General features: G+C 57.2%; 2 protein-coding genes across 8 annotated transcripts; both read left to right on the top strand.

Annotated features, from left to right (window-relative positions):
* The first annotated feature begins 1,715 nt into the window (after positions 1-1,715).
* On the top strand, positions 1,716-18,661 carry RNF157 (ring finger protein 157). 7 transcript variants are annotated; one of them, XM_072351967.1, is made up of 20 exons: positions 1,720-2,011; positions 5,327-5,445; positions 9,014-9,075; positions 9,439-9,585; positions 10,035-10,152; positions 10,235-10,301; positions 10,466-10,509; positions 10,707-10,754; positions 10,839-10,910; positions 11,026-11,185; positions 11,341-11,453; positions 11,779-12,020; positions 12,104-12,212; positions 12,455-12,566; positions 12,679-12,863; positions 12,957-13,022; positions 13,107-13,155; positions 14,568-14,678; positions 17,168-17,208; positions 17,564-18,661. In XM_072351967.1, exons 1-19 carry the CDS (start codon positions 1,762-1,764, stop codon positions 17,206-17,208), a joined length of 2,115 nt encoding a protein of 704 aa, XP_072208068.1. In that variant the 5' UTR covers positions 1,720-1,761; the 3' UTR covers positions 17,564-18,661. The 7 variants fall into 7 exon arrangements, with proteins under 7 accessions (XP_072208064.1, XP_072208065.1, XP_072208068.1 ...); XM_072351966.1 differs by having other exon boundaries at positions 1,723-2,011; positions 8,987-9,075; XM_072351965.1 differs by having other exon boundaries at positions 1,725-2,011; positions 8,987-9,075; positions 11,341-11,489.
* A 313-nt stretch (positions 18,662-18,974) lies between these two features.
* On the top strand, positions 18,975-24,765 carry FOXJ1 (forkhead box J1). Its single transcript, XM_072351917.1, has 3 exons — positions 18,975-19,162; positions 19,768-20,319; positions 22,909-24,765. Exons 2-3 carry the CDS (start codon positions 19,804-19,806, stop codon positions 23,710-23,712), a joined length of 1,320 nt encoding a protein of 439 aa, XP_072208018.1. The 5' UTR covers positions 18,975-19,162; positions 19,768-19,803; the 3' UTR covers positions 23,713-24,765.
* The last annotated feature ends 2,202 nt before the right edge of the window (positions 24,766-26,967 follow it).

The raw sequence follows: 26,967 nt of genomic DNA on the forward strand, positions 1-26,967 counted from the left end.
CGCAGATATCCGGGTGCGAAGGGAAACGGGAGCTCGTAGTTAAAGCAGAAATAAAGTGGGGAAGAATAAAAGCTGAAAGAAAGCCTACGGAGATTGAGCTAAACGGGGAGGGGGGTGGGATTAGGGTCGGGGTGGGATTAGGGTCGGGGTGGAGCAGGACGGGATGGAAGCGGTGCAGCTGGTGCCTGCAGAGCCGTGGAGGCGGCCTTGCCTTCCCCAGTGCCCCCTGCTCCTTTGGGGGCAGCGGGTCTGGTGCTGGAATGAATGGAGCCTCAGGGCAGCGTGAGCTCTTCGGCCCCACATCCTGCACAGCAGCTGGTGCCCTCCGGCCTTTAACGCTTCCTTCGTCCATCAGATTCTTCCCCCTCTTCCCCACGTTGCTGTTTGTCTACCTGGAGCTGATAGGGATGGGGGCAGAGCAGGAGGGAAGCAGAGCTCTGTGTCCCCGAGCTGTGCTGGCAGTGCCTGCACTCCTCGCTCCACTGCGGCACTGTCCTACAAAACCCTGTGCTGCAGCAGCGCACGGAGCTGATAAAGAGCCACGAGCTGTGCAGTGTGCGGGCAGCAGCTCGGCGTGTAATGAGAGCTGCTTTATGGATCTTTATGGGGCGAACTTTGAGTTATTGTCTGCACTAAAGCCCTGCAGTCTGTTGTGTGCTGTTAATGACGTGCCGGCTCCATCTCACCCAGGCTCTTGTTCCTGCCAGGGCTGTTGCTCGCTGGTAGGAGGCAGAGGAATGGGTTCGGGGATGGATTTGGCCCCATGGGATTACCCTGGGCTGTCTGTGCAGGAATATGGGAGCAATTGGGGTCTGGGGGGGGGCTGCTTTGTCATGCATGACCTGAGCCAGGAGCTGCCCCTCTTTCCTAAGTCTTGGGAGACCCAGTGAGCCTCAGCTCAGTGTAACCATCCCCACTGACTGCAGGTGCAGGGTTCAGGGGGGGAGATCTGGGCTGCAGGGTGGGGGCAGTGAGATGCAGCCAGGCCTCAGGGACCCCCCCCCCCTCCACACACACACACACACACACACACACAAACACACACACACACACACACACACACACAAACACACACACACACACACACTCTGTGCTTTGGCTTTCACAGCTGTGCTCGGGGCAAAAAGCAGAGCATCAGGGGAGGGCAGACGTGCATGGCCCTGTGCAGGGGGGTGCCGAGTGGGGAGCCCTGGGGACAGCACTGCTGAGTAGCTGAGGACATCGAGGCGGCTCATCTGCCTCCCCACACATCTCTGCTTCAGTATTTATAGCACTCATGTTATCAACTCGAATCAAAATCATGTGACGCTCCACTAACTTGCACTGCAGGATTAATTCATTGCCGGCGTTTTCTGCCTTCCCCCTCCAAAGGGAAAACCCGAAGGTGCTCAGTGCTCCCATCTGTGCTGGGCAGCCGGGCTGTGCTGCGGCTCTGGGTGCAAGGAGGGATGTGTGTGTGTATAGGGATGGGGGGGGTCGGCTTCTCCCAGGGGACACCGCAGGATGGAGGGTGGAGCGGTCCACGCCGTCCCCATCCCTGCACTGGGTGTCCCTGGGGAAGGGATTGCTGCTGGGGGTGCGGGTGGGAGGAGGATGATTATCAGGGGCAGGTGGGGACAGTGGGCTGCTGTACTACTGGGGGGCACCTGCGAGGGTTGGGGGGGGGGGATGGAGGTGGTATCTAGGCGGACATGAGAGGAAGGCAAACGGGACACAGCGGGTACAGCCGTAACCCCGTGCCGTGCCGAGCGGGCGGGGCGGATGGGCCCGGCCCAGCCCCGCATTGGCGCAGCAGCCCCGGCGCTAACGCGGAGGCGGTGCCGGGTGCGGCGCAGCGCGGGGGATGCTGCGGGCGGGGGCCGCCGCTGTTCAGCCCCGGTGCCGGTCCCGGGCCGGAGGGCGCCCGCTGAGCCCGGCCCGGCCATGGGGGCTCTGACCAGCCGGCAAAACGCAGGGGTGGAGGAGGTGGACGTCCCCGCTAATTCCGTCTATAGGTACCCCCCGAAATCCGGTAAGCGGAGGGAGTGGGTGCCGGTCCTACTCCGCGTTGGGGATGGGGGGACAAGGTGCGACCTTGTTCCGGTTATGGAGGGTTTCCCTTCATCCCTCGCTGGGGTCGGGGATGCCCCTGTGCGCCCCAGTGCCTGAAAGCCCCAACATTATGGGGTTAGTGCTGGGGAGCACGCAGGGGGCAGGGAAATCCCTGGGAACATCCTTGGGGCTCCCCATTTCCAGGAGCCCCGTTGCTAGCTCAGCCTCTACAACTTGCCTGAGTTGTTACTACTTTAATTCCCTGATTATTTGTATATGGGATCTGAAAGCCTGTGCTCTCTTTGCAACTCCATGAGGAGCTGGAGCTATTTGCTGTTCCGGTTTAAATTCCCGGGAGGATGCAGGACGATGGGGTGGGAGGGATTGGAGGGGACCCTTCCTTTCCCTCTGCTCTGCCCCATAGCAGCCCCCCAGCTCTGCCCGTCGGGCTTCTTTGCCCTCCCCGAAGCACAGCAGGGATGTCTGTGCCGCCCCGAATCCGGCCCTGTCTCAAACCTTGTGCGTGACCTTGGAAAATTGGTCCCTCCCCTCTGTGCCTCGGTTGGATGGAGCTGGTGACCGCGGGGGGGGGGGGGAGAGGAGAAGGGGTGACCGTGTGTGTGTGGGAGTGGGGGGTCGCAGCAAGGGAGCTGTGTCCTCGGGGGGCACTGAAGAAATAGGGGTATGTGAGGATGGTGCCCGGGAGCACTGTGGGGATTGCTACAGCATCCTTGCGGCACGGAATATTATTAATAGGTAACTATTTTGGTAGTTAATAGGATAAAGGTAAATGCTCGGATCGTTAGCGCTGTGACAAATTACTTGCTAATTACGAATAAAGATCTCCTTAGGAAGAATCAGAGCCGGCACAAACCCTACCCCGGTCCTGAAAGCTGTGCCTGGCTCTTCTCTGTTTGATTTGAACCCCTCAGCCCAGCTGGACCAGGGCTGCACGTCTGCTGGGGGCTCACTGGGGGCTGAGGCAGCTTCCCCACCTCCTGCTTCTATGTGGTCTGAAGGCCTCCATCACTTTGGTGCCAGCTGGAGCCAGACGAGCCCCTCTGTGGGTCTGGCAGGGGCCTGGTGCTGTCAGTGAGGAGCTCTGTGTGCATATAGGGTTTTTGTGTTGTGGAATGTTGTCCCTGCCCCAGGGTAGCGATTACGCCCAGCTGAGCATCCCTGGGTGCATCTCAGCTGGAAGAGGACATCAGGCTGATGCTTACCCACAGCTTTCAGGGGGAAACTGGGGTTTTCAGGTGTGCTCAGTGGGGCTTCAGGTGTTCCAGCTGGCAGAGCTGTGGGGCCATATCCTTGGGGAGGGGGCAGGAGGTGCCTGGGTGACAGGAAGGGATGGGACCATCTGCAGTGTGCGCAGGCTGGTGACTGCAGGAGATTAGGGCTGTCCTGCTTTAATCTGAGAGGGATTTGCCTCTGGCACTGCTGGCAGTGATTGCACTGTGTGCTTGTGGAAGCAGCCACCAGCTTGGTATGGGGCGGTGTGGGGCTGTGGGGCATGGCCCTCTCTGTGGATGTGAATGTGGGGTGATGCTGCGACCACTCCCTGACCCCATCAGATGTTTCCTTTTCTCCTCCTGGGGGTCTCTATCTCTGGGCAGGGCACAACTAAGATTAGTTAAAGCTAATGTTGTGAAGGATGGGATTTCTTTTAGTGGCTCAAACCTGGCAGGGAGGTTGGAAGAGAGAATGACTTGGGGCTGCTTTATGGCTGTTTGGTGTGGGGAAAGCTGCAGGGTCCCCAGCTTGGGGCAGGTCCCTGGTTGCAGTCCCAGTCCCTGGCTGAGGTTGATGCTGACCCACAGGCTGGGGACAGGATGAAGGGGGTCAGCTCAGTGGGGACACCCCATGTAGCAGGGACACCCCGTGGGTTCCTGTGGCTGTGGGGTGAGGGCTGACACAGCAGATCCTCAGCCAGGGCTTTGTTTCTCCTCCCTCTCCAAAGCAAATTAAATTGAGAATGAAGCAGCCCACAGTGCACAGCTCCTCAATGCCCTTGGGGAAGCAGGGACACAAAAAGCACCTGGCTGTGGGTCAGTGGTCTGGTGGGGACCCCATGGCCATCCTTAAGGAGATGCTCAAGGAGAAAAGGGGCTGACGGCATTAGCAGCATTGGCTGTGCCTGGGCACATCCTGCAGCACGGTGCTGGAAAGCGTGTGGATGTGGTTTTGTTTGCCAGGATCATTGAGCAATTTGGTTTTACTCCTATTGAGCAGCCACTCGGTTCCCCTTGCACACAGCCGTTCCCACACGTTCTCTGGGCCTCTGAAGTTTAATATCTCATTAAAGCTCAGCTTTCCCTCTGCAACGTAACTGTCCTTGACAGGCTCTCCTTCCCCTGGGGCAGGTGTTGGGGAAGGGATTATAATTAGCTGATAATAAGAGGGCTTTTGCTGGAGAGGTGCTTCCCTGTCTGACGTGCCTGCAGTCTCTGGCTCCGTGCTGCTGGTTTCCCAATGGTTTACAGGGCAGAGCCTGGCACAGCTCAGAGCTCAGTGCCTCCTGCTCACCCTCCTTCCCGTGGGGAAGACAAAATCGCCGGGTTTTTACCTCCTGCCTCTTTAATCTCTCTTGCTGCCGCTGATGGCTGCAGCACTCAGCCCATGTAAAATGTATGAGCCTACTGCCAGGCTGCCTGCCTGGAAGCAACGAGGTCAGGGCTGCATCCCAGGAGCTGCCAAAGGGATGCTGAGGGATGCAGTGGGGAGCCTGCAGCACCCAAGGGTGCTCTCAGCCTCCAGTGTGGAGGTTGAGTGACAGCAGCTTGGACCCCATAGCTGATACTGGGTTGGGAGTTGGAGGCTGTGGGAGCCTCCAGCAAGCCATGATTGCAGCTATTGCATGGAGCCTGTGCTCTGCTCTTCAGCTTTCCCCCCACTGCCTGCATGCTTCCCTGCAGGTTTGAACACTGCCTTTTTCCATCTCCTCCTCATGTCCAAAGTCAGTGTCACAAGAAGCTCAGGATGGCTCTGGTCAACCCCCCCCCCCCTCCAGGCTGTGCTTTTCTCTTGGGCTTTTTCATGTGGCTGCATCCTTCCTGTGGGAGCCACCTATAAATTATGCACGTGGAAAATGGGACCAGAAAGCAGCAGGCATCAATAATTGAGGGTTGGTTTTTCCTATCTGGAGCACTGCATCCCCACGTGGCTGCTTTGGAGAGGTGGCCGTGGGGACAAAACCACTCGGAGCCATCTGTGGCTTTGCGGTGGCATTGCTGCCGAGGGCTCAGGAGCTTCGTGTGCTCCGTGTGCTCAGTCGCGCTCTGTGTTTCCTCCCCAGGGAGCTACTTTGCCAACCACTTCATCATGGGAGGCGAGAAGTTCGACTCGACGCACCCCGAGGGTTACCTCTTCGGAGAGAACAGCGACCTCAACTTCTTGGGGAACCGGCCTGTGGTGGTAGGGATCAATGGCAGTGGGCTCTGCCTGCCTGCTCTCCATCCTGCGTGAGGGCAATGGCTGCCAAGAGTGCTGGGGGTGGGCCCGGTGGATTCTCTGATGTCTAATATAAAGGTTGAGCGCTGAGTGCAGCCTGTCGCTGTGGGTCCTGATCCACGTCCTCTCTGGGGCTGTCCGTCCACTTGCAGGACTGGAAGTTGCTGCCATGTCCCTCCTCTCTCTGAGCTGGTGGAGAGGTTTGTGAGTGGCTGGGAGCACCGTCAGGACAGGGCGATGGGTGCCATCTCCCTTCAGTGCTGCTCTGCTGTTGCCCATCTCTCCCCTGCCCCTCTACTTGACCCTGCAGCACTTTTCCTTCCAACTGCTGCTGGTAAATGAGTGTGGTTGAGCTCCTTCCCATGAGATGCAGGCAGTTCTATGCTTGCTGCTTCGTGTTCCACCTGCAGGGCAGTGGTAGCTGCAGGGAGCAGTTCAGGCTTGAGAAGCCCTTAGTTTCTATCTTCTCCAAACCTGTGGGTCAAGCAGCAAAAAATATTCAAGGTGACGAATCTGATGGCACCAAAGCTTTGCTACTGAGCCCAGATGAGCATGCCCACTCCATGTGTTTCAGCTTTTGGATGTTTCTCTCCTTGCTGCCTGCTTATCCAGTAATGAACACTTGGCTTTCGTGCCCTTGCTCCAACAGTGAGTCAAAAGTAGCAATGAAAGCCTCAAAACTGCCCACCGTGCAGTTCCCATGTCAGGAATCCCGATAGCAGACTGTCAGGAGCAGCAGGGAAGGCAAAGGAACAGCTTGGAAACAGCAGAAAGAATTAATTCAGCACTGCAAATGAAATCACATTGCTCAGGCTTAATTAGCGCCGGATGCGAGCGGCTGCGCTCTGCTCTGCGGCTGCTGTCCCCATGCACAGGGGGAGGTTTGGGGTCATGGGGTGTGCAAGGAGTGAGGGTTGGGGGTCCTACATGGCACTTGGATGTGGCACTGGGGCAGAAACAACGCAGGTATCTCAGCTGCTGCCTCCAAACCTTTTCTTGGCTGCTATTTTGTGTTGTGGGCTGCTGTGATAGAGATGTGGTTGGGCTGGAAATGTCAGAGAACGCCGATGCTTTTTATCTGGGGGTTTTATTTTGGGCTCCTTTGAAGTCCTCGACGAGCTGAGAGCCCAATGTCTTGGAAGAGTCGGCCTAAATCCTCTCTAAGCTGTGGATGAAGCATTAAACATCACTGAGCTGCAGGGAGGTGCCATGCTGGCACACAGGGAGCATTTGCACTGAAGATGGGGAGGGGTCTCTGCAGAGAAAACCACCCGGCTGTGCTTGCAAAGAAACCCCAAGGAATATTTTTGAGGGTGTTTTTTGACTTTAATAGGGGCCGGCCTGGATCAAACATCACCAGGGGTGTGTGGACTGTGTTCTAATAGGGAGCAGTGGTTGGGGGTGAGGGGTTTTTTTTCTGTTGTATTTCAGCTTGATTTAAATCAAGGGGATTGAAAAACTCCTTTAAATGCCCCTTTTGTGACTGAGCAAATTTGGCTTGCAAAATTTCATTTAAAAAAACAAAACAAAAACAAAAACCCCAACCAAACCACCCAAAATAGGGCCCACATGTGGGTGTGAAGGAGCCCAATGATGACAACCCATCAGTTTCTGTTGCAATTTGCCTGCAGTGCTTCCCCATTCTGCCCACCAGTGCCTGCCTGCAACCCCAAACTTGTAGGGGTGGCCAGAAGGGTCCCCACAAGGGCTGGATGGGGTGATGTGCCCTGGGTCCCATGCTGGGTGCTCCTCCACCAGCCATCCATGAGAGCTGTGCTGTACCCATTGGTTCCGGACAGCCTAGTGGGGCCATGGCATGTTTAGAGTATGCCAAGGTGTAAATGAGCAGACAGGTTGGATTGCTTTGTGGTGGAAGATGGATCGTGTTGTGGTGTAGGTCCAGCCCATGAGCTGCTTCTTGTGTGGGTCAGGGCTGTGGGTCATGCTTGGCTCTCAGGCATTTGCTCCCTTCCAGCTACACCAGGCAGTTCTGCCAGTGCCCGTGCAGAGCTCCTGACTCCTTACAAATCTCATTAACTCCAGATTAATGACTCAGCAGCCCTTTTCTCCTCCCTCAAGGGAAGGGAGAGTGTGGCAATTTCAAGGTGCCGTGGATTAATCCTCAAAGCACCTTGTGCCACCCACTGCCCACACCTGGTCCTGTGGGCTGAGCAGCTCCAGCCTGGGTTCAGCTGCTCGTGGCCATCAGGACCAGACAAGAGGGACCAGCTTGGGGTCCTGCTGTGTGTGTGTGGGGTCCTGCCTGTTCCCTGCTTGTCCCCCACCCCATTGAGCTCTGCAGCCACAGGGAAAGTTGCAGTGACTTTCCCACGTGAGGGCGCCTGGAGCATGGAAAATGGGTACCAGGAGGGATGAGGGGACCCGAGCAATGAGGGGACCCAGGCAACTTGGTTTGGTCCCTGTCCCAAAGCACCAGTTAAATCCAAACCTCTTTGGCTTTTGCCAGTGTCTGCCATCTGTGCAGGCACTCGGGGCTCTCCTGGTGCTTGGCTGTCCCTTTGACATACAGTGACAGCTCGTTGGTGAGCCAGGCACTAATCCCAACCTAAGCTGCTCCAAGCTCCTGTCACTCTGTATTTAGAGTCCCCAGGGGAGGTCAGCCCACCTGGGAGACATCTGAAGAAGGGGCAGAAATGGGGGGAGATGCAGAGAGGTCCTTGTGTTCCCCCCGGTATCTCCCATTTCCCTTGGGCAGTTGGGTGGCTGCAGGTGACATGGGAAGCACAAGGTCACCTTGGAGGGTAGTATGACACCTCTACTCCTTCCCTCATAGTGTTGCTGCCTGCCCAGCCACCCCATCAGCTCCCATTGTGGACAGAGGCTGATGGGGACCCCACAGCTCAGATCCCATCCATCGCTGGATGAAAACAGAGACATGTGTGTCTGTTCTTTGCTGCCAGGCACAGAGATGGCTCCGTGCTCCCTCTGCCCAGCCTTGTGGGTCAGCTCTGTGCTGCAACAGCAAGCTAAAAATACACAGCAGCTGCCTGTGGGGCCGGGGGGAGCCAGCCATGAACCTCGACCCTATTTCCCCTCATCCTACACCCAAAGTGGTTTGAAACAACCCTTCTCTGTGTGCTGGTCCCCTGGAAAGCTGTCCCCTGCAGGGTGATGTCCCTGTTGCCGTAGTGCTTTGTGTTACAGCATGGGTATGTGGTCTGCTGTGGCTGGCGGGGGAGTGTTGGGATCTGGTTTAGCCCCATTGTGGATGGCTGGGGTATTTAAAGCCCCCATAGTCAAAAATGAACCAGCTCCCAGTGAATGTGGTTACGTAAGAGAAGCAGGTGGGGAGAGAACAGCCCCTGTGATGGTGTGTGTGATGGTGTGTGTGATGGCTTTGGGGTTTGGCTGCAGGGGGGGAGATGCTGCTGTCCCACATCACTGGCTGGGGGCTGCTCTGGGGGCTCTACGGGGCAGGGAATGGCTTCACCATCACAGCCAGACCAGGGCTATGGCCACGTAACTGTGTCTCTCTCATCCTCAGTTCCCTTACGCTGCTCCACCTCCTCAGGAACCCGTGAAGACCCTCCGGAGCCTGATCAACATCCGCAAGGACACGCTGCGCCTTGTCAAGTGAGTGCCTGGGGACGGTCCCACCCCACTGTGTCACATCAGAGGGGGCAGAGCTGTCCCTGTGTCTGCATGGCACGACTGCACCGGGCCACACTTGCATCCTGGTGGGATTAAGCAGAGTTTAGCACTGACTTTGAAGAGATTTGCTGTTTTGTTCCTTCCCCCACTTCTGCTGAAGGCTTTGCCAGAGTGAGGCTGAGGTTTGGGATTAGGGCTGAGAGCCACCTGCAGCACCCTTCCTTCTACAAGCCTTGCCTTCAGGTCAATTACACCCTCCCGGTGTGCCTCAGTTTCCCCTGGAGGAGGGTGGTCAGTCTGTTTGTTACGTGCTGAGGGGACTTTGACACCCTTTGTGCTCCCCAGGTGTTCGGAGGAGGTGAAGACCCCAGGGGAAGAGGTCAGCAAAGCCAAGGTGCACTACAACGTGGAGTTCACCTTCGACACAGATGCCCGTGTGGCCATAACCATCTACTACCAGGCCAGTGAGGAGTTCCACAATGGGGTGGCGAGGTGAGGAGCCCCAGCCTGACATGCATCCTCCCAACACGGTGTAACCCCCCCACAACCAGGGGGACTCTGCTGCTGGGCTTGGAACATCTCCCTGCAGTATCTCCTCTCCTCGTGGGAGCTGTGGCCATGCTGAGGCTGCAGGTGGGCTCCTCACCCCTGCATGTCCATCCCCATCACTGGCCCCATATGGCTGAGGTCTTTGCAGCCTCCAGTCCTGTCTTGCTCCTTGCTGGAGCTGAGACCACGTCCCATCCTGTTCCCACCAGGGCTGTCACTGTACCCTCTTACCCCATGAGTTATTTTAGCCCTTTTTAGGACTTCTTGCCCCAGCCCTCAGACACATCCAGCAGGGAAGCAGAGAGCCAGTTCTACTCGCTCCCCTATTCTCCGTGAGCTGGAGGAGCTCAGGGATGGTGGCACTGCTGACCCTGGCCTCTCTCCGAGGGCAGCTACATCCCCAAGGACACCAGCCTGCAGTCGGAGACGGTGCATTACAAGCGGGGTGTGTGCCAGCAGTTCTGTGTGCCCTCCCACACTGTTGACCCCTCCGAATGGACGGAGGAGGAGGTAAGCGCTGCCAGCCCATAATGGACACAAAGCCTCTCTCCTTGCTGCTCCTGAGTAAGCTTTTCCTTTGGTCTGTTCACAGCTGGGCTTTGATCTGGACCGGGAAGTGTTCCCTATGGTGGTGCATGCAGTGGTGGATGAAGGCGATGGTGAGAGAAGGGAAATCCATTTTCCTGGCTGCCATGGGCTGAGCTGGCAGCACAGTCTGGCAGCTCCTGCCCTCATGCCATCCCCCTTCTCCTCATGGGGTCTCAGCCCCTGTGCCACCATGGCTCTCTGTGCCCTCAGCTTCCCTATTCCTTGTGTCTTGCAGAGCACGCCGGGCACAGCCACGTCCTGCTGGCAACCTTTGAGAAGGTGAGTGTGGGGTTGAGGCCGTCCTGCCCCCTCCCAGGCACTAGCCAGAACCAGGAGAAGCTCTATGGGGCTCAGGAAGGAGTTTGGGCTGCTTTGGGGCCACTCATGAATGTGCAATGGGAGCAGGGGGCAGGCAGGCACTTGGGTGTACTGGGTCAATCCCAGGGGGGGGTCCACCTCTTTGTTTTCTCCCCCAGCATGCTGATGGCACTTTCTGCGTGAAGCCCCTCAAGCAGAAGCAAGTGGTGAGTGAACTTCAACCCTGGGTGTCCCTGTAGGAACCGGTCACACCACGTCCCCATTCCTTACTTTCCCTGTGCCACTTCCAGGTGGACGGGGTGAGCTACCTCCTGCAGGAGATCTATGGCATCGAGAACAAGTACAACACACAGGACTCCAAGGTAGAGCCTGCCCTGGCTCTTTCATTGGCATGGCTCAGACCCCTCAGATGTGACCCTAACCCTGCTCTATGCTGAGGACCCAGACCCAAGTGGTTCTTATCTCCCTGCCACGCAGGTCGCTGAGGATGAGGTGAGCGATAACAGTGCTGAGTGCGTCGTCTGCCTCTCGGATGTCCGTGACACCCTCATCCTGCCCTGCCGCCACCTCTGCCTCTGCAATACCTGCGCTGACACCCTGCGCTACCAGGCCAACAATTGCCCCATCTGCAGGCTGCGTAAGGGAGGAGCTCCCACCTTGTTCCTGGGAGAGCCTCAGGCTCCAGAACAGGGGCTGCTTTTGTGGGCTTTAGAGCTCCTTTGGGATGTGCACCAGGTTCAGTTTGCAACCTATCTCTCTTCTTCCCCCTTTTTTTCCCCCCCTCTTACCCAGCTTTCCGAGCTTTGCTTCAAATCCGAGCCATGAGGAAAAAGCTGGGACCCCTCTCACCCACCAGCTTCAACCCCATCATCTCCTCACAGACCTCTGACTCTGAAGAGCACTCGGTCAGCGCTCAGGAGAGCTTCGGGTGTCCCACCGGGGTGGGTTGGGAAGTGCTGGGGTTGGAAATGTAGGGAGGGGGAGGGGTAAGGGTTTTTAAATACAAGCTGGGAAATGCAAGCAAAAATGCAGGCTGAAAAACTGCAAATAGTGTGGTAGGAACAAGCATTGCCTGGCTTGTATAATAATAATGCCTGCTTGGTTGGAAAGACTGCAGATCTGGGGCTGTCATGGGAGCGAGGAGTCTGCCTGGCCTCCGGTTTTGGGATGGGAATGGGGGGAGCAATGTAATAACCAGGGGGGGCTCTCACCCCATTTCCCCCTTCACAGTCCTCAGAGAACATCCCCCCAGGCTACGAGGTGGTGTCGCTGCTTGAAGCCCTCAATGGGCCACTGACGCCCTCGCCGGGTGCAGGGCCGATGCGGATGCTTGGGGAGGGTCCCCCCGGTGCAGGACCACTGCCCTCCTACAGCAGTACCGGCCGCCTGCCCCCCCTACGGGCCCTCTCGCCCCTTGAGCGGCTCTCAGAATGTGCCCCAGCAGGGCTCAAGCTGAAGAAGAGCATCTCCAAGTGAGTTAATATGGTGTGGGAGGTGAGAGGGGAGATGTGTGTGTGTGGGGGTGACCCCTCTATTCTACTCCTCTATCCTGTAGGTCAGTATCCCAGAACTCCTCCATCCTGCCCGAAGAGGAGGATGAGAAGTCGTGTACTGAGTCAGAGCCCAGGGTCCCCAGGAGGAAATCCCCCGCCAGGCTGGAGGAGGTGAGTATTCATTGTGCCCCGGGGTGAGGAGGTCTGTGGAGGCACAGGGTTTGGGGAGAACTTCTTTATCCCCTTGGGAACCACAGAGCCTGGATGTGGGTTTTTCCTTTCCTGGTCATCCTTTGGGTGACAACCCAAGAGATCTGGACCTGCACCAACTTGGTACCATTTCCAACAGCAAGTGGCTCTATCCCTTCCTAAAACACCCCACAAAGGCTCCCACCCACCAGCTCTTCTTCCAGGAATGTGGCATGACACCAGAGAGCGAGAACCTCACGCTGTCCTCATCGGGAGCCATTGACCAGTCCTCATGTACCGGGACCCCGCTGTCCTCCACCATCTCATCTCCAGAAGGTACATCTGACTGTGACCTTCATGGCCTCAGAGGGTTTGCACGACCCTTGCTCCATGTCCCACTCCTCTTGTTAGACCTGCTTTTAATTACCCGATGCTGTGCTCCCTTCAGAAGCTGCCAGCAGCAGCCTGGCCCAGTCCGTCATGTCCATGGCCTCCTCTCAGAGCCAACACTCACAGATCAGCACCGACACCATCTCTTCCATGTCCGGCTCCTATGTGGCCCCTGGAACAGAGGAAGAAGGGGACATGCTCCCCTCGCCTGCAGCCGCCAGCGCCACCGCCTCTGATGGAGAGGTACAGAGGGTGGCAGCCCTCGTGCACCACCATTGCTTTCTTAAGAAAGAAAATAACCCGTTCTTTCTCCCTCTTTCCCACCTGTTCCTGCAGTCGACACCTGTGGAGTCCCCAGATTTAAACTTTGTCAGCATCTCAGCTGAGGAACACGATGCTGAGGTACGGCGCGGTGCGGGGAGCCGGCGCTCCCGGTGCGATGGGGTGCCCCATTGTGCTGACAGCCACTGCCTCTCTGTGCCGCAGGGCAATGACGTGCTGGAGGATGAGGATGTGTCACCCACACAGGAAGATGGTAAAAGGCCCAGATTGCTGTTTTTTCCCCTTCCACTTTCTGTTTGGTGTCACTGGTGGGGTGATGCTGTGCTGTGTACTCAGTTCTTGTGTCGTATGGGAGAGCACCGGCTGCTTTACAGGCACTGGGGTTGGGGAAGCACTGGCACAGTGGAGTTGCCCCTGGATGGGTCAGACACGAGCAGGATGGGGACACAAGCTGGGTAGCCTTGGGGACCCTGGGGCACGGAGCAGGTGATGACTGGAGCTTAGGATGTGAATCCCTGCAGCAGGATAGGTGGCAGTGTGGAACCAGGTACCTGGTGGGGCAAAGTGTCCCATGCACCGACTGTGCTGGGTGAGCAGCAGCTCCCCAAGGGCTGTCCATCCAGGAAGGGTGATGCTCCTGCAGCCCATCCATGGGATGTAGCTGGAGCTGCTTCCAGGGTGCAAACGGAGAAAGTGTCTTCGAGAGGGTTTTATTTCCTTGCCAAGAAGGTCTCTCAGCATCTCTGGAAACCTCTCCCTTCACTATCCCCATCTGTGCTGGTTTCCATAGGAAGGGGTTGCAGAACTGTTTCTTTTGGGCTACTTTCCTCTTTTTTGCTCGTCCTCGATGTGCTTTCACAAGTCAACATGTGCACAATGAAGGCTCCTCTTGCTGCCTCCCATGCACTCAAATAGCCAAGGAAAGACTTTGTTTCCCTTGTGCTACATGGCCTGGATTACTTTGGAGAGACAGGAAGGCCCCCCAATGTGCCCCCTCCTCTGTTTGCAAGGATCTCGCTAACAAAAAGGCATCAGAACTCTTTCCCTTTCAATCTGAACTACCAGCCAGGCTGAGAACCATGAGCCTGGTTGTCTTGTCATCAGCAAACAGAGCAAAGCACAGCCCCTGTCCTGCAGGAAGGTTCTTGTACATGGTGAGGTCCAGGCAGGGAGAAAGTGGGGGCTGCTCCTGGCCTTTCCTACCACCCCAAAAGCCAGCACCACCCTCCTCATGGGGAGCTCGGATCAGCTGTAAGCCTGCTTGATCAGACACCAGGAATGAACCCGTATGTGCTATCAACAATGCTGCCGGTGCTATTTGGGATGTCCCCCCTGCCCCTGCAGCTGTGTTGCAGGCATCTTATGGATGCACGTCACCCAAGAGCTGGTCTCTTGTCACGTATCTGGTGCTAAGAAGCAGAGCTGCCTCTCTTGCCCCCCCCAAAAGCTCCATGCCCCATGCAAAGCTTGGCTCTTCAGCTTCCTTGGCATCCCCGCGGCTGCACTGACGGTGCCAGAATGAGGGGCTGTGAGCCCCCAACGCAAGGAAGGAGCAGCTCAGTGCTATGTTTGCTTTGTTTGAAAGGAGGTGGGGAGAGGAGAATCCCCATGCCCCCCTCCCCACATGCACGCCCCGCCGCGCTAACTGCATTAACTCCCTTCCAGGCCCGAGGACAGGCGCTTTCCTCGGTCTGAGGTGTGACAATAACAATGACTTGGGCATCGCACACGTGAAAGCGCTGGACAATAAACTGTGCTCTGAGGCCTGCTTACCTGGTGAGTGGCCACTTGCTGAACATGAACTTGGGGTGGGAGGGGATGCTTCCACTCCTCCTTGCATCACCCCTACCCTTCGGATCCCTCCATCTCCATCCCATCCATCCCATCCCTTCCAAGTGGTCCTCACAGCCTGTTCTGCTGGGCTGGGCACCAGGCACATAAGCACCCCTCGGTCTGGGTGTCCTCCCATCCCCACTGCAGTGCCTGCAAATGTGCTTCACTGAAGGGTTTGTCCCGTGGCTGGGATCTGCTGGGATGTGGCACCTGAACGGGCACCATCCTCTCCTCAAGTGGCTCAACCAGATCCCACAGTGTGGTTTGCACTATTCTGGGTGAGGACATGAAGCAGAGATGCTCCAGCCTCAGCCAGGTGCTGCTGGATTGGAACACTGAGCTGCCTGCCTTCCCTTCTCATCCACCATGGAGATAAGGCTCTCCAAGTCCTGCTGTCCTCCAGCACAGCCCCAAAGCTCCATCCCTCTTCTCCATCTTTTCACACTATTTCTCCTCTTTCCTTCTGCCTTTTCTCTGTTCCTTTGCTCCTTCTCTCCGTCCCTTTTCTCTCCTCTTTCTCCCCACCCCAGCCTCCTCCATCCACGTGAAAGTTCATGTTCACTCTGTGCCAACCCCGTGCTTGTGTCCCCCTCCTTGCCCAGAGTTGCTGAAAGGTGACAAATGTATTGGCAGTAAGTGTAGGGGACCTGCAGCTCTGGCAGGCTCCTCTCCGTCAGTGCAGGGGGATACAAATGGGGGTTCAAAAAGAAAGAAGCCAAGAGGAGCCCCCTTGTTCAGCTCCATTCAGTCCATGGCAATACATTTGTGGGCAAGCTGAAAGCAACTCTGCCCCCACCTATGACTTTAGGCAGGGGGCTGGAGAAGGGGAATGGGGTGAGGGGGGGGGAGGGGGTGAGAACTGCCTGGCCCCACTGGGTGGGGAACACCCTTCCTTCCCCATTCCCTCTGGGAGAGCTTCCCACACCACTGCCTCACCTCCCGGCTGCCCTGTTCCTGGTGGCTTCTGCTTGGGAGAAACACAGCGAGGCTCTTGCAGAGGAACAGGCACCTGCCACAGCCGCCCTGTGCCCCTCCAGCAGCACCTGGCATCCCTCAGGTGCCCCTTTTGGTGCCCAAGCCATCCCCAAGCGCATCCCCCTCCGTCGTGCCGAGGGACGGGGAGCTTTGCAGCCCAAGCAGCCGCAGAGATGCTCTGGCAGCGAAGGATGAGGTCTCCATCCTTTGGTCCTTGCGTTTGCCTGGTGGCTGCTCTGCTTGCGAACCCTCTGTAGGCATTGCCTCTGGGGCTGATGGGAAGAGTGGGGAAGGGGCTGCCTGGACTGCGGTGCCGCAGGATAGCAGTGGGGATGGGAGCGCAGCTGTTGGCATGCAGGGAAGGCAGGGGCTCTGCCTTGAGGGTTTGGAGAACGCAATGTGCTCCATGCATGGTGGAGGTGCTGGGCTGGTTTGGGTGCAGCGGTGCCAGAGCTTTGGCAGAGGTCGTAAGGCTTTTAGCAGTGAACCAGGGCAGTGCTTCCCTCCTGACTCCAGCAGTGAGCACATCCACAGGACAGACACAAGCAAGAGGGATTTTTGCTATGGAGTATCTTGAAAGCTTAGTATTGTCTTGACCAAAGAGGGCTTAGAGACTGGTTCAGCTGTGATTAGATCCGTGGGCTGTTTTTAGCTCTTTCTATAATGAATGAAGGTGCAGGACATGGCTTATCGATGTGGAAATGCTCGTCTGTCCCTAGCGCTGCTCTGAGATCTTTCCAGATATCAATTTGGTGGGTAAATGCTTTGGGAAGAGTCAAAACGCTGCGTCCTGGGGGCTTAGGATGCCAGTGTTTGAGCAAAACCCACTGAGCTGTGTCCCCAGGAGGGTTCCCTGGGGCAGAGCATCCTCAGGGGGTCCTGCATTGGTACAGAGGCACCAGAGTGACTTATGCAATATGGAGCCCTTAATGCGATGGCTGCCTGTGCCCATCTGTGTGCCCTTCTTTAATTACCCAGTCCCTCCAGGATCTGCAGCCTTGCCTCGTTCTTCAGCTCCAGCTCTCTGTGTAAAGCCATTGAGAATCACAGCCGTCACCTCCCATACCAGCACTCAGTGGGGACGTGATTATTCCCTCTGACAAAGCCTCGGTGCTCTCCCTTAGCCTCAGGGTGCTCCCATGCAGCCCCCCTGGGGCTCAGAGCTGCCCTGGCCGTGGGGCTGAACCTCACCATGATGTGCTTTGTGGGTGCCCCCCCTCCAGCAGCACCAGCGCTGCCCGTTGTGGTGTAGGTGGTGGTGAGCACATCCCAAGCTCTGCCCATCCATGAGCAGAGGTGCTCCCTCATCCTCACCTGGGGTCACCAGCAGTGCCTCCTCCTCCCACACCATCCCCATAGGGGAGCAGCCCCAGCACCAGTCCCTCGTGCTCCTGCGTGCTGTGATGCTGTGCCTCTCACACTCACCTTGTACCTTCTGGTCTCTCCCTGCCATATAGCTGCAGTTCCGGACTCCTGCCCCATTGACATTGAGGAATAGGTATGAGAGCTGGCGGTCCCCACGCGCCCCGGGTGACATCCCTTAGTGGGATGAGGGAGCAGGGGAGAGGTTTGGGTTGTTAAAGCCCAACCAGGCTGCACAGTGCCTCCCCCATTGCCCTATCCTGTGTCAGGGAACCCACATCTCACCCTGCAAAGAGGCAGCCTGGTGGTGCTAAAAGGGAAACCCCTATCTGATGCAATATTCTTGCATGGGAACAAAGATTTGGGGTTTCCAACTAAACTGCCCACATCGGCAGCACTTTGTCCCCCAGCACGGAGGGTCTCCACTCCCCTGGGGGTGTTGGGGTGCAGCTCCAGGTGATCAGCCTCTAACCCCCTGTTTTCTCTCCCAGGCCCAGAGGCAGCCAACACCAATGTGTGGCTCTCGTGCTCCCCCCGGCACCAGCCACCCGGAGCAGGCAGCAGCCATGGGAGCACTGCCCATGGGTGGGCTCAGCCTGGGGGACACGCAGCCCCCTGCCATGCACAGAGAGTCCCAGGCACTGCCACCTCCACCTCCAGCCATTGGAATGATGGTAACCTCCAATTCTCCTCCCTGTCCCCCACTGCAGGATGGCCGGGTGTCACCTCCAAGCCCCTCCATCAGCACCTTCCCTTCCCTTTTACACACCAAGGTTGGGCTGGGGTCCTCCTCCTGCCCTATGTGGGGTCTCGGGGCACTGGCCAGAGGGGAAGGATGGCACAGAAGTGCCCACAGTTGCGTGTGAAGGATAAGTGTCAGCATTGGCAGCCAAGGTTCACTCTGGTGACCGTGGTGGGGGGCTGGACCCCCCCAGGATGCTGACACGTCCCCATGCCGTGCCATGGGATGTCCCCACCGGTGGTGATGGAGCTCTCCCCCATCCCCTCTTTCCTCCTGGGCAGCGTGTGGGTTCCCATAGGGTGGCTTGTGTGCAGGGATGGGGCCATCACCAGTTGAACTTCACTGTCTTCCACCACACCACGAGCTCGGGGCTGTGCCCTCTGCCTGGAACAAGTGCCAAAGTCGTCACCCAGTAGCCCAGCCCCGCTCTTAACATCACAGGGGTGGACAAAGGGGATGGGAGCTGCTCCCCCCCCCCCCCTCCCCCTCCATCCCCATCCCCTGCAGCCAGTGCTGGGCTGCACACGTGGGGTTTGCTCAGTGGGCACGCAGGATGCAAGGATGCAGCCACACACCTTTGGGGACCTCAGCATCCCAACACAGCCAGCTCAGGCTGTGACTTATGGGGGGGGGGAGCAGGCAGCCATTGCTCCGGAGGGTCCTGGCAGGTGAGCAGTGTGGTTTCCTGGCTGCACCCCCCCCCATATTCTCCCAGGGCAGCCCTCCTCCCAGCACCCTGCACCCATCAGGGATATTTAAGAAAGAACAACCAGATTGCTGCTTCCGACTCTGCTTCCAGCATGTTACGGGGTCGAAGAGTGCGGTTAATAAAGGGTTCTCTTCCGTCCATCGCAGTGTCCGCAGTGGCTGTGTGAAGGCGGGCGGTGTCTCGGGGCTCAGTGGGTGACCCCAAACCGGGACCTTTCCCCTCTGCTTCATCCCGGCCGGGATGGAGCTGGTTGATGCTAATGGGGCGCCCGAAGCCCCTCCTGCCCAGCGCCCCCCCCACCCCTATATACAACAGCCAGTAACAGCTCTTCGCCATGGCAACGCGACAACCAATCAGAGGGCTCGAAGCTGTTTACGGGGCGGAGCGTCACCGTGGCAACGCGGGAAGCCTTGCGGAGCCGCTACTTAATGGCGGGCGCTGCGCTGCCGGCAAATCACGGCGGCGGGGCGGGCAGCGCCGGGGGCACGAGTGGTCCCTAAGGGGGAATAGCGGAGCCCCCCCACCCGCCTGCCCTGCGGACGAGGCCGCGGGTTGCTTTGGGTTTGGTTTTCTTCCCGGCTGCTGTTTCCAGAAGCTTCCTGCTCTTTGGGAGCCCGGGGGGGACGTCGCTGGGACGGGGTAAGGGGGGTAACGCGGTGCGGATGGGGTGCCGGGACGGCGCTATGGGGCGGCCACAAGCGGGGACGTGCGGGTTGGCGTCGGCCATCGGGGCCGCGCGGTTGGCGCACGGAGCGGGGGGAGCCATTCATTGCTGTTAGCAGCCCCCTCCTGGCTGCAGCCGGCGGAGGTGACGGGAGCTGGGAGCTGGACGGGCTCCCGCTGTGCTGAGCCCGCTCTTGGGGGGGAAGTTGCTCCTGTTTGAGCAGCGGGGCGAAGGGTTTTGTGCCCCCCCACCCTCTTCCCCAGCCCCCCGACTGTTGGGGGCTGCATCATTTGAATGGTGGAACCCACAGCCCAACGGCTGCTGCCCAAGGGCTGCCAGTGCCCAGGCCGGCTCGGTGGCCGCCCCATCACCGGGTGACACCGGGTGGCATTGGGTGACGGCTTCATGGCCGCGCTGGGGGCTGAACACCAACCCAGCAAGAATGTCTGAAGCCTGAGCCCATCGGATCGCTCCCAGGGTGGGTTCAGGTTCTTACCGGTTGTTTGGGGGGTTTGGGCTGCCGAGAGCAGCTGCAGCTCGGGGAACCTGACCCCCTTCCGCCCCCCTTATGTCACTGCAGGACCGTCCCGTCCCCTCCCGGTGCTGCTCCCCGTGGATGCTGGAGCCGCCGCAGAGCCCAGGCATGGCTGAGGGCTGGCTGAGCCTGCGGGCAGCCGAGGGGCAGCAGGGCGGCATGGGGGACTCGAGCAACCTGGACGACAGCCTGACCAGCCTGCAGTGGCTGCAGGAATTCTCCATCATCAACGCCAACGTGGGCAAATCCTCCTCGTGCCCCAGCGGCCCCGATCCTCACGATTGCCATCACATCCCCGGCTTCGCCGCTCCGTGTTCCCCCCTGGCTGCCGACCCAGCATGTATGGGGATGCCCCACACCCCCGGCAAGCCCACCTCCTCCTCCACCTCGAGGTCAGCACACCTGGGTTTGCACGCACAGCCACCTGAGGACATCGACTACAAGACCAACCCGCACGTCAAGCCGCCCTACTCCTACGCCACTCTCATCTGCATGGCCATGGAAGCCAGCAAGAAGACCAAAATCACCCTCTCTGCCATCTACAAGTGGATTACTGACAACTTCTGCTACTTCCGACACGCCGACCCTACCTGGCAGGTGGGTGCTTTGGGGTCTGAGGGTTTGGGATGTGGGGGTGCGCCGTGGGGTGGAGGGGGATTGGTCCCCGTGGGGTTTGTGGTTTGCACAGCGATGGAGGTACTGATGGGAAAGGGAGGGAGGATGAAGTGCTTTGGGACAGGGATTGTGTGTGCAGGGATGGCAGAGGGAAGGAGCCATTACAGGGGAGAGCCCAGGGCCATTTTAGGAGCGGGGAGGTGCATGCTCGGTTCTGGCATGTGGATGCCTCTGTCCCCAGTTCCACCTTCCTGCAGCCCCCCCTTGGAGCTCAGTGTGTGTGCAACCCCCAAATCAAGGCTCTGAGTGTGGAGGGGAGGGATGGGGAGGGCTCACAGGGTGATGCTGCACGTTGGATAAATCCCAACTTGAGGAGGCTGAGAGCAGAAACGCTGCAGCTCTGCAAACAGGGCGGAGGGGAGGCTCTTCTCTTGGAGAGGCCAAGGAGACCCCATTGCTGTGATGAGATGTGAGGCCTCAGAGAGAGGCTGGGCTGTCCCATATCTCAAATGAACCCATCCCCAGAGGTAGGGGACAGCCCTCAGCAGCTCCAGGCACGGCCCAAACCTGGGTTTTTTTCCCACTCCCCTCCGTGCAAGGTCACTGGGAGGCTTTCAGGATGCAGGATCCCACAGCCAATCTGCAGTGCTGGGCAGCACAAGGCAAAGACACTGCAAACCCTCCAGGCTGCCTTCTACCCACATCTCCAGCAGCTCCCAAAGCCCATCCTGGGGCAGGGAACCCCTTTATCCCTCAGGATTGCCCAGCACTTGCATCCTCATGGTGAAGACAGCACCTGCACCCCCTCCTACCCCCCCAGATCCTCCCTGCACCGCTCTGTGCTGTCCTCAGGGCCACCCTATATTGCAGCACAGCTCTGGGCAGATGGGAACATTGGGGCACTGTGCATCGCTGGTGGGGGTCTTTTATTGATGGGGGGTGGGAGTAGCACTGTGCCAGCATGTTGACTTTGCCCTGCAAGCTCCCGGCTGGCTAATCACCGGGATTTTAATTAAATGTGTTTATTAAAAAGAAAGAAAGAAGGGTTTTCAATCCCTCCCCACAGACACGCAGGGGGGGTGGCAGGATTGTGGCAGGGAGGAATGATAAATATGTCCATGTAACGAGGGCTGAATGAGATGTGGGATGGGGAGGGGAGATGGGGAGCCCGGAATTCAGCCCACAAAGCTCTGACCCTCATAAAATGTCATTAAATGGTCAGCTTGGAATCGCTGCAGCCTGGAATGTCGGTGGGGATGTCTGTGATTCCCCTTCTTCTTTTCTTTCTTTTTTTGCCCCCTCTTTTTCTTCCTTCTCTTTCTTTTCTCTCCCTTTTTCTTCTTCCTTTCTCTTTATTTTCCCTTTTTTTTCTTCCTTCCCTTCTTTCTCTTCCTTTCTTCCCCCCCCAACTCCCTTTTTAATCCTCTTTCCCCCTTTCTTTCTCTCCCCCCCCTTTCTCTTTTCCCCCTCTTCCTTTCTTTCTCCCTCTTCCTCCCCCCCCCCACCTTTCTTTCTTTCCAAGCCCGTTTTCTCCTCCCCTACCCCAACTCCCCTATGAGCACACAGCCTCCAAAGGTCATCCCACCCGTCCTCGGGGGGGAGATGGATCTATTCCTGTGGGAGCTGAGTGCTTTGGAGGGGAGCCAGCGCACCCAAGGAGCTCCAGCCCAGCACTGGGTTTTGTTGTATGTGTGCCTATGTGTGTGTGTGTGTGTGTGTGTTTTTCAACAGCTCTGAGCATTCAAGCCTTGTTTTTCCTACTCGGCACTACGGATTATGGATGAATAAGCATAAAGATATCCAGGCAACATTAAAGGAAAAAAAAGGGGGAAAAAAAAAAGCTCTCTACCATATCCAATCTCTTAATACGGTCTTGGCTTTGTGGAGCCCAATGCTGTGTTATTTACCCGATAACTGAGTTTCCCTTCTGATTATTCACATCACTCGAGGCACATTCAGGGCTTCAGAACAGCTCAACGGGAGCAGAAACTCCTCTTCTTCCTTTTCTTTCCAGCTACTTTGTGCTGTGGCTGATGAAGATGTGGTGAATTCACACATCCTGGGCCAGGAGGAGCCCCTAGGGGCTGATAGCCCAGGATGGCTGTGCCCACCTCCCCTTGCCCCTAACAATTGGCACAAATGACCTTTGGGGGTACAGGGATGGGTGATGCCAACCCCATGGTGCTGCCCTGTTTTGGCCATGGGGATATCAGTATGAGCCCCACCTCATGCAGAACTGGAGCTTCTCAAGTGGGTCTGGCTTGTTTCTCCCAGCGCTCAAGCCCTGTGGCCCCAATTTACAGCCAAGGAGAGTTTCCCAAATGCTTCCTGATGGCTGGCAGGTCCCATCTCAAACCCTCATCTCCTGCTGCTTCTTATCTGGCTGTGAGGAAGGGAAACGACACACTGGAAACCCAAAGAGGGAAGTTCCTGTCGGGCACATGGCCTGGATGTCACGACAGTGCCAATTCTGCCTTATTTTCCCCCAGGATCCCAGCTGATGACGTTATACCCATACAGGTAGGTGCAGAAGGCAACTCTCAACCTCTCTCTTTTCTCTTTTGGGTGTAGAACTCCATCCGGCACAACCTCTCCTTGAACAAGTGCTTCATTAAAGTGCCCCGTGAGAAGGACGAGCCTGGGAAAGGCGGCTTTTGGAAGATCGACCCTCAATACGCCGACCGGCTGATGAACGGGGCCTTCAAGAAGCGGAGGATGCCCCCGGTGCAGATCCACCCAGCCTTCACCAACAGGGCCCAGCACCAAGCGTGCGGTGTCAGCGGTCCGGTGCCTTCCACCTGTGCCAATGGCAACGTCCTCAACGTCAACACGGAGTCCCAGCAGCTGTTGAAGGAGTTTGAAGAGGTCACCGGTGAGCAGAGCTGGGATGGGAAGAGCGGCCGCAAGCGCAAGCAGCCCTTACCCAAACGCACAGCCAAGGTGGCCCGGCTGCTCAACACAGCCCTGCTCACCCAGGAGGAGCAGACCGAGCTGGGCTCACTGAAGGGCAACTTCGACTGGGAGGTCGTCTTTGACACCAACCTCAATGGAGATTTCGCCACGTTTGAGGAGCTGGAGCTCACACCACCCATCAGCCCCATTGGGCGCGATGTTGACCTGACAGGCCATGGGTACCACGACAATGCACAGGAGTGGTGCGTGGCCGGGCCCGAGCAGCCCCTCTCTGAGCCCAACCCCAACAACCTGGACTTTGACGAGACCTTCATGGCCACCTCCTTCCTGCAGCACCCCTGGGATGAAGATGGCAGTGAGTACCTGTCCGGCTCCGTCAGCATGGAGCAGCTGTTTGAGCTGGGTGACGCCTCGCTGCCTGCGGACATCAATGAATGGAGCGCTGTGGGATCCTTTCTATAAGCAAAGGACCCAACCAAACCCACGGGGGCTATGGGAGCACGCTCCCTTTGTGCTGCTGGAACTTGCAATGGACAATATTTTCTATGGACAGACTCCCACAGCAGCTTGATCAGCTTTGTGGTTATTCATAGACACACCGACGGGGAGAACACAGCAACACAAAAATTGCTTGAAATACCTTCAAAGGACACACCAGAAGTCTGAGGTCCACGAGTTTCCTCGAGAGAAGAGGTAGAGCAGTACTTATTTTTTTACTTCTTAAGAAACAAAATGTAAATTACCATTTTTGTTTCCTTGCATGGACATGGACACGGCATGCAGGCCTCCTCTGCAGACCCAACAGACAAGATTCCTGGTGACTTCGGACTCCATAGACTACGTGCAATCTTCTCACTCCTTCTTCTCTCTCTTCTTCTCTCTCTCTTTCTGTCCGGGTTCGTTTGTAGGTGTAGCTAATTAGTTAGCAGGCAAACAGAGTCCCCTCTGGATTCTCCAAGTTCAACCTCCCTCCTGACTCGTGTGCCTGGGGAAGAAGGAAAGATCCATGAATTCAGTCTGCCTCTTTAGATGTTTTTATATAATCTATTATATATTATATATTCAAAGGAACCTCTATTTTTTAGCATTAGGACTTCTTTTCAGAGTGGGGTAGGGGAAATGTAGCTTGGGGGGGGGGGGGGTTGTTTTGTATTTGGGCTTATGGCAGTCGTCCTGCAAACCAAGACCCGCACAGTGGCTTTGATCATCATTGGGTCACCCAACTCTGTGTCAACATCACCACCGTTCCTGCAGCCAAACTGTGCCGAAACTCGACCCAAAGCCCTTGGATTCCTCTGCTCCTCTTCCCCCACGGGGGGTTTTGGGTGATGTAGCTGCTGAGTAGGAGTAAGGAAAAGCTGTAGTATCAGTGCTGTGTGTCTTAGACTCGCCAAAAAGAAAGAAATGGGAGACTGTAAAGACTTTCTTCTTTGGTTGCAGAAGCACTTAGGATTGTTGTTGTGAGTTACATAGCAGGAGTACAGCTGTAGCACTAGAGTCAATAAACCAGCCTTGAAAAATAAAGCCAGAAACAGCCTTGGTGTGATTTGCAATGGGGGGGTGGAGTGGGCACCAAGGCTCCCTGATACCCCACAGCTTCAGTGGGGCTGGGCCAGGAGCTTTTTCATGGAGAGTTATTTACAAATTAAAAAGGAAAAGAAAAAATAGAGGTTAAACAAAGACTTTTGAATCCTTGCTTCCCTCCAGCACCGCCTGGCTGTGTTTGAGCCTCTCCTGCATGGGGCTGAGTATCTCACCATCCCAGTCCTGCTCTCCACCTCGAAGTGGGCTCAGCAATTCCCCATAGGGAAACTGAGGCACAGACCTCATGCATGGCACCACTTTCACATCAGGGGGTCCTGCTGGCTTGGGGACACTGGGAGCTGCTCCCAAGCCCTGGAGCCTCCTTCTTTGCTCCTGGGGGGTGATTGTCCCTGTCTTGCCCCGTAGGAGCACGAGTGGGTTGTGAGCCCTCCTGGGTGTGGGGTGGTGAGAGGAGCTGCACAGCACTGCAGGAATAGACCAACCCTCACGGGGCCAATTACACTGAGGAGCAGCTAAGGCTCTGCAAGAGCAGCAAAGCAAAGCAGCGGCTGCAAAGCAAGTGGGGGGGTGGGGGGTGTCTGTGTGCTTTGGGAGCCATGGGCAGGGAGCTGGGACATGGGGCTCAGTGTGGGGGTGGATGGACTGGGGGGACTCATACCTGTATAGTGGGATGGTGGGAGAAGGAGGGACTTCTGCTCACTTCTGAGTACCTCTAGGGCAGCAATGTCCCCTCTAGACCCTCCCTGGGGATCAGAGCCTCAGCTGGACCTACACCAGGATATCCCAGCCCCTGTGCCTTACGGACTGGATGGGCACTGCAGCAGCAGCAGCAGCAGGTGCTCGCAATCACAGCTGCTCTCAATCTAGGTAATCTCAGCTCAAAAGAAGGGCTGGGCTCAGCTTGCTGCTGGACGTGCTATTGCTTGGTGCTGGGAAGGTAGGGGGGCTCCCATAGGCAGGGACTGGGTCTCCTTTTGGCCTGGGGAGTATGAACTCCCAAAGGAGAAATGAAGGGCTGGGGGTGGTCAGGTGCTGAAATGGGCTGGGGGGTGGTGGAGTGTGAATGTGGGGGGTGTTAAAGAGATGTGAGGATGTGGCACTGAAGGATGTGGGTCAGCGATGGGATTTGGTCAGTGCTGGTGGTTGGGGAGATGGGATCATATAGGCTGGAAAATAAACCACAATTCTATGGCTGGAAATCTTAGCAGTGCATCTCCTCCTGCCCCGCTCCCTCTTGTTCAGCACGTGGGCTCTGCTCTCTTATTTCTCCTTTTTAAGGGTGTTATTAGCAGGGCTGGGAAAAGCCAGCAGCCCCTCACTGCTCCTATGGTTCGCTGCTTCTTTTGCTGGCGAAAAGCCCACATTTCTGCTTCACCCCCTTGCAAAAAGCAGCACCCCGGGCACCCACCCCTGCACAGGCACTGCCAGCAGCCAGCATTCCTGCCAGCCAAGGGGGGGGGGGGGGAGGAAAAGGGAGAGCAATAAAGGAGGCACCAGGCAAGGCCCCAAAACAACAACCCAGTTTTGTTCGGCTCCTGAAAGCAGCGCTGCAAACTTGGACCTGATGGGTTTTCCCCTCCCTCCCACCCTGGGGGCGGCGGGGTTTGGGTGGCAGCCATAGGATGGGGACACGGTGCTCCTGCCTGCGGGTGGCACCGACCTGCCTGGGCCTGCCATGTGGATGGGAAGCGTCCCGCTCCCTCCTCTGCCCCAATAACCTTTGGGTTGTTCAACCTGTGGCCGTAATGCCTCTATCAGTGGTTTCTCTTCTACCCCTTCCAACGCCCCTCATCCATCATCCACCCAACACCTCAACCCCAATCTCTGCTTTGCAGAGAGGGGAGGGGGGGAGAAATATAACACACAGCCCCTTCTTGTCTCTGCTTTTCTTGTGTCTTTCTTTCTCCTCCATTGAGCTCAAGGCTGGCAAGGAGCCATGCTGGCAACAGCCGGCTTTCACTTGCTAATCATCCCAAATATTGAAAATCTTACGCCTAGAATAAACAGCCCCGAGATTGGGGCCATCTCTGAGCCGGGTGGAAATGCAAATCCTATCGCCTTTTGTTTCCTGCTCTGGGTTTGGTGCTGGGGGGGGTTTAGAGGAGGTGGCAGCTCACCGGGTTCCTCCCTGCCCCCAAATTGGGTTTTATTCTTGTTTTCTTTTCCCTCCCT

The sequence above is a fragment of the Excalfactoria chinensis genome, chromosome 17, assembly GCF_039878825.1.
Source record: "Excalfactoria chinensis isolate bCotChi1 chromosome 17, bCotChi1.hap2, whole genome shotgun sequence".
NCBI lineage: Eukaryota > Metazoa > Chordata > Aves > Galliformes > Phasianidae > Excalfactoria > Excalfactoria chinensis.

What these genes read in the sequence shown, in the direction of transcription:
- RNF157 (XM_072351962.1), top strand. Translation starts at nt 1,762, where the DNA reads ATGGGCCCGGCCCAGCCCCGCATTGGCGCAGCAGCCCCGGCGCTAACG. An exon ending in CACCATCTCATCTCCAGAAG is followed by an intron (nt 12,567 to 12,678) that starts GTACATCTGACT and finishes TGCTCCCTTCAG; the next exon opens with AAGCTGCCAGCAGCAGCCTG. An exon ending in CTCTGAGGCCTGCTTACCTG is followed by an intron (nt 14,679 to 17,167) that starts GTGAGTGGCCAC and finishes CCTGCCATATAG; the next exon opens with CTGCAGTTCCGGACTCCTGC.
- FOXJ1 (XM_072351917.1), top strand. Translation starts at nt 19,804, where the DNA reads ATGCTGGAGCCGCCGCAGAGCCCAGGCATGGCTGAGGGCTGGCTGAGC. An exon ending in ACGCCGACCCTACCTGGCAG is followed by an intron (nt 20,320 to 22,908) that starts GTGGGTGCTTTG and finishes TTTTGGGTGTAG; the next exon opens with AACTCCATCCGGCACAACCT.